The sequence below is a fragment of the Schistocerca nitens genome, chromosome 4 (genome assembly GCF_023898315.1).
Source record: "Schistocerca nitens isolate TAMUIC-IGC-003100 chromosome 4, iqSchNite1.1, whole genome shotgun sequence".
NCBI classification, from domain to species: domain Eukaryota; kingdom Metazoa; phylum Arthropoda; class Insecta; order Orthoptera; family Acrididae; genus Schistocerca; species Schistocerca nitens.
The window spans coordinates 377,314,988-377,320,987 of NC_064617.1; the positions used below are offsets into that span (position 1 = coordinate 377,314,988).

At 38.3% G+C, this 6,000-nt stretch overlaps 1 protein-coding gene and 1 long non-coding RNA gene across 4 annotated transcripts in view; one reads left to right on the forward strand and one right to left on the reverse strand.

Annotated features, from left to right (window-relative positions):
* Window positions 1–1,374, reverse strand: part of LOC126252805 (venom carboxylesterase-6-like) — a 152,161-nt gene extending 150,787 nt beyond the window's left edge. Inside the window, exon 1 of one of the 2 annotated variants that reach the window (XM_049953742.1) lies at window positions 1,086–1,218. In XM_049953742.1, the coding sequence (XP_049809699.1) occupies window positions 1,086–1,139 (54 nt within the window). In that variant the 5' untranslated portion in view covers window positions 1,140–1,218. Of the gene's footprint in view, window positions 1–1,068 lie in introns of both variants that reach the window. The other variant, XM_049953741.1, reaches the window with a different exon arrangement.
* Window positions 1,361–2,989, forward strand: LOC126252806 (uncharacterized). Of its 2 annotated transcripts, none has more exons than XR_007545855.1 (3): window positions 1,361–1,460; window positions 2,557–2,659; window positions 2,746–2,989. It is a non-coding gene; the product is annotated as an uncharacterized LOC126252806 (long non-coding RNA). The 2 variants fall into 2 exon arrangements; XR_007545856.1 differs by lacking the exon at window positions 1,361–1,460 and adding an exon at window positions 1,619–1,705.
* The last annotated feature ends 3,011 nt before the right edge of the window (window positions 2,990–6,000 follow it).

Consider the following 6,000-nt stretch of genomic DNA (forward strand, 5'->3'; position numbering starts at 1 on the left):
AAGAAATAAGAAAACACGCCTCAACAAAACTGAAAACTAGTAAATGACATAGCACATTAAGAATGTAACACATGAAAAAATCCAGAGACGGTCTTTTTCTAGAAGTGGACGACATCCTGCTGATATTGAAGACAAAAAAGATTATGGCAAAGATGATTACAATGTGTTTCAAAAATACTTGTCAGTCACTTTTTTTTTCATGGGATCTCTAGAGTGAATGCTTTAATGAAATGACCAATATTTCCATCTCCCAGGACAATTGTTAAACACATGCTGACATGGCATCTTACTTGACACTGGCTGTTCAGATGGAACAGCTATAATTTTGCTACAGCATTTAGATGTGCGAAGTTATAATTTCAGTTCTATATCTAGGCCACTATATTCACTAAAAATTTAGTCCCTCGCATACCTGGTATGATGATAAACATTGACTTACATACCACAACACACCTAATTTACTATGTGAATTTTGAGCCCACATCTGGCATCTACTTCAATATTTGAAACTAATGTTGGCATGGCACGGTGCGATATTCATTGCTGTAAGTCTCCATTACAAATAATAACGCTCACATATTATATGGGCACATGACAGATGTGATCCAGGTTACTGGAATAGCACGAAGTGCAGCAGATTCTCAAGTTAGTAGTTTCTGTCTAACGATTTTCTAAAATTCAGATCAACTCTCTTTCAAGTGTACTACACATTGGCAAGTTTCCACTATAAATAAGATCGCCAATGTCACTAACGACAGTTATTAACGCAGTTCAAAGGAAAAAAATATCTTTCACATGCGTATTTCTGAAAGATGTCCCACACGATGGGGCCTATTAAAAACTTTGTGTAACTGAATTTATGATCATATCTTCAAATATATTCCGGGATTTTCTTGTAGGGGCCTATTAACAAATTTCGTCACAGCGCCAGTGCTGAAACACCAACAGAAACTGTACCTGAAAAATTTTACATCAATTATGTCACCGACTTACAGCTAGACTTCACGTTTTTTTTTTTCCGAGGTTATGATTTTGTTTAGATTTATGTCAGAACCATTATATACTCGCCTTAAACCTGTACTGACCAAGCGGTGGGGCGGCATAACGCATTCCATGAAAACCAGCGTACTGTTTTCCATTTTTCGTTGAATATATACGGCCCCTCACATGTCCGGAATTTGTGTACACTTCTACCGCCGTGGTCGCAGACAGAAGCACACACATCACCTGCAAACTTAGTACTACATCAAACATCGCGCTCTCTTGGCAGAATTCGTCTGCACACTGTACACGCTGATACAAGCTTATCAACTACCGGCCGTTTGCACTTCCCCTTTCATGGTTGACAAGTAGAGAAACTTGGTATAGAGGTTGGCACACTGATAGATTGTAGTCAATCGTACCACTACAGCACACTTCACATAATAGAGGCGGCTTCCAGGATCAGTCTTGTGCAGTAGGTACGTCTAGAATATAATATGATTTGGCGTGCATAGTAGTTTTTAGATTCAAAGGAATAAGACGTTATATAACAAATCATCTCGATTGGATTTACATAAGCAAGAAGCAGAAAGGTATTGTGGTTTTTCATTTTGTTTAAAACCGTTCTTTTTTCCCGCGTTCTGCCTGTATCAGCTGTTCACCCTTCGATGATAATCGCTCGAGTAGAGCGCTCTGCATACAGTAGCGTACCGTGGCAACTTATGTAAGAATTTCATTTATAGTGTAGAACAGAATATGAAGTAAAAGTAGTTCGCTTTCGTTGTTTTCGGCACAATGTGATGTATAATTCCTGCAGGGTTTTGTTAAAATTAGTGCGCGAATTGTCTGCTAAATTTATTATGTCATGTATATATTTATATTTTTTATTTATTCGTATAGATGTAGGGAGAGAGAATTTCAATAGTATTCATACCTATAAAATAACTCAGACATCATAATTAAATCATAGTTAGGTGAATAGCAAACAATACAATATTAACGTAACATAAAATGGATAAGATGAAAACATGAATAATCACTCTCTGATGATCACATCAAGTGCAGTCCAGCTGCGTTTCGAGTGTTGTTCAATTGAGAGCGTATACTTATCGCTAACATGGAATCATGTTTAAAAAATGAAGAAATCCGTCACAGTAATTACCAAAGCTACATCGTTCGCCTGTCCAAAGAGTGGATAGACTGCGTGCGAAAGCGAAGAGCACCCTTCAGTCCTACCAAAAATGAAGACAGATAACGTTGCAATTAATTTAATCTTTCGTCGATTTTCTTTTGAAAACAGTACATACGGGGCTGTCGTATAAACACAATCTGATTTGAGAACTTAACATTTCGTACTATTGACATTAGGGAATATAAATAGGAAAGTGGATCGCATTGTGTAACAAGCCATTTGTCAAAATTTTTAGGAATTAGAATATCCTTATTTGTGAGTGATAATTACGACGTTACTGTAAACATAGAAGCTTTTTCGGTGTTTCTATTTTTTTTGGCTCGCGGAATATTTGTGTAAGATTTGTAACCAGTCTACTTGCTGGTAATGTATCACAATTTCAGCTTTGCTACAACAATGTCCAGAGATTTCACATCAGGGCGCCAACGTGAGCTCCCAACGGACAAAAGGGAGGCGAGAGAGGCCTTGTACTACGCAGCTTCTGCGGTAAGTCCAGATATATTGCCCTGTACCACCGTGAAATAAAAAGAAGTGCAAATACTTCTTAACATGTATTGTATGACACATTGCAGGTAATGGCTGACATTCCAGTATTGATGGAAGAGATGGCTGATAGTGTGAACGCAGTGAACAGAAAAATGTATGCTGTCAACGAGCTTTTGCGAGCAGTTTCCCAACATTATGTGCAACCTAATGGGAGTCAAAATACAAAACCCTAGATAATTGACAGAAGATTCTATATTTTAATTTTGTTGCTTGGCAACCAATTTCTGTGTATCGAATTCTAAGAGTAATTAAAGAAAGTGCTGTAAATCATTTTTTTCTTTTCGCATTATTCGACATTTTATTAACATGTATAGCCCAGGAGTGCTAGTAGGCAACTGGTTTGAAAAGCGCAGTTGCTACAGTCAAAAGAGCTTTCAGCATAAATCTGTATATGCCACAGATTATTGTGCCCCACCAAAGCCCACTGAAGATGATTTAATGGGTGACATAAAGACACAGGAAAATGTGTGTAAAGCAAAAAGTGATAGTCATAGTCTAAAAGGAATCTCCTTTTTCTCATTTTGGCATTACAAAATTTTCAGAGTGATCGAGTATTGCCCACACTTGATGGTTACAAAAATAATTTCTCATCAAGCTATGACCTGCATTACAGAATACATCCAAAAGGGCTTTGTGGACCTAGGTTAAGAACTTTCAACACACAGTCTAAGGCATGGCTTCCGGATCAAGATTTTGCTTTAAACTATGTAAGTTATTTCTCAATAAGTACTTTGAAAATAAACCCTGCAAATATTTATTAGACTTAAGTCTCTACTGAACAAAATAGTGATGGGTATTTTCTTTGATAGGGTAATGTAACAGAATTTGGGCTTCGGGCTTACAAGAATGAACTCAAACGTTTACACGAATGCCGTGAGCGTTATCTTTCAACTGAATATCGTGATACATATGTACAGTACTCACGGGAGTTTTATGTTAAAGTAAAATAAACAACACTGAAGCAATATAACTAGCACACATCAGTTTTCTCCTTAATGGAGTGTGAGAAACAAAATTTGAGCCAGTATATAATTTTAGACCAACGGGCTTGTAGCTGTACAAAATAATCTAAATGTTACCGTTGAGAGAAAATTAAATCTACCACGTATTAGTGAGTAAAATAATAAACTAGATTATTGATTTTATGCATGAGCAGTAGTTCTATTTGCCATACGTGCATTCTCACCACTCTACTGCACAGTATACAAATAAGTAGATGACAAACGGAAGACCATTAGAACAATAACTTTATTGATCATTTACACAGCTCTTTGCATGTGTACATAAAAATTGCACATAATATTAAATTTGTGAACAGTTTGCTCCCTTGCAGGTGCATCTTGGAAGCAATTAGCAATGTATCCATGCTTTTAATTATGGTTGTACAAATAGAAAACATGCTTAGTGGAAGTCTTGTTGGAAAACACACTGACAGCTCTCAAGTAAATCTCTGTATTATGTTACCAAATGGTTCAAATGGCTCTGAGCACTATGGGACTCAACTGCTGTAGTCATTAGTCCCCTAGAACTTAGAACTACTTAAACCTAACTAACCTAAGGACATCACACACATCCATGCCCAAGGCAGGATTCGAACCTGCGACCGTAGCAGTCGCACGGTTCCGGACTGCGCGCGTAGAACCGCGAGACCACCGCGGCCGGCTATTATGTTACCAGCTTTGAACTACAAGAATATAGGGTCACAAAACATCAGCTTGGCATATGTTTCTACAAAACATCATGTTGTGTGTGGATGTAATAGTGAGCAATAAGGTATTGAAAATTAGATTTGCCCACACAGTATTCTAAATAACACAAGTTACAGGGACCGATGACCATAGCAGTCTGGTCCCTTTAATCCCACAAACCAACCAACACAAGTTACCTATGTGTCATTCTTTTCAAAAGTTTCTTGCATTTGACGACAATAGAGAAATGTACGAATAAGCTGCGCCATGACTTCCATCTTATACATCGAACTTTTTATTTTGTTTATAGCTGAAATTTCAAATAATTTGTCTCAAAATAAATGTAGTGAGGTATCTTGAACTGAATGACCTCAATGCCAACCAGCAAGGATTCCTAAAAAAACTGATCATGTGAAATTGAACTCGTACTTTTCCCAAGTGACATACTAAAAGCTTTGGGTCAAGGCAATCAAGTAGATGCAAAATTTCTTGATTTCATAAAAGCATTTTACTCTGTACCACACCTTTACTTGTTGAAAGTACAATCGTATGGGGTATCAAGTGAAATTTTTGATGGGATTGAGGATTTTCTGGCAGCGAGGATGCAGCATGTAATCTCGGATGGAGAGTCATCATCAGATGTACAAGTAATTTTAGGTGTGCCCCAGGGAATTGTGTTGGGGCCCTTGCTGTTCATGTTTTATTTTAAATGACCTTGCAAGTCCGCCCCTATAGCTGAATGGTCATCGTGACGGACTGCTGTCCTGAGGGGCCTGGGTTCGATTCCCGGCTGGGTCGGGGATTTTCTCCACTCAGGGACTGGGTGTTGTGTTGTCTTCATCCTCATTTGATCCCCAACCGGCACACAAGTCGCCCAATGTGGCATCGAATGTAATAAGACCTGCACCGAGGCAGCCGGACCTGCCCCGTAAGGGGCCTCCCAGCCAATGACGTCACTCATTTCCATTTCATGACCTTGCAGACAATATCAATAGTAGCCTCAGACTTTTTGCAGATTATATAGTTACCTATAATAAAGTACTATCTGAAATAAGCTGCATAAATATTCAGTCAGATGTCGATAAGATTTCGAAGTGATGCAAAGACTGGCAGTTTGCTTTTAATGTTCAGAAACATAAAATTGTACACTTCATAAAACAAACAAAAGATGTAGTATCCTATGACTATGATATCAATGAGTCACTGTTGGAATGAGTCCACTTGTACAAATACCTTGGTGTAACTCTTTGTAGGGATATGAAATGATCACATGGGCTCAGTTGCGGGCAAAGCAGGTGGTAGACTGTGGTTTATTGGTAGAATACTGGCAAAGTGCAATTAGTCTACAAATCATTCATGTGACCAGTTCTAGAATATTGCTCCAGTGTGTGGGACCTTTACCAAATAGGAATAATGGTATATTGAATTATATAGAGAAGGGCAGCACATGGTCAGAGATTTGTTTGATCCCTGGGAGTGTGTCACAGAAATACTGAAGAATCTGAACTGGCAGATGCTTGTAGATAGATGTAAAATGTCCTGAGAAAGTCTTAACAAAGTTCAGTTTCAAGAGCCCCCCCCCCCCCCCCCCCC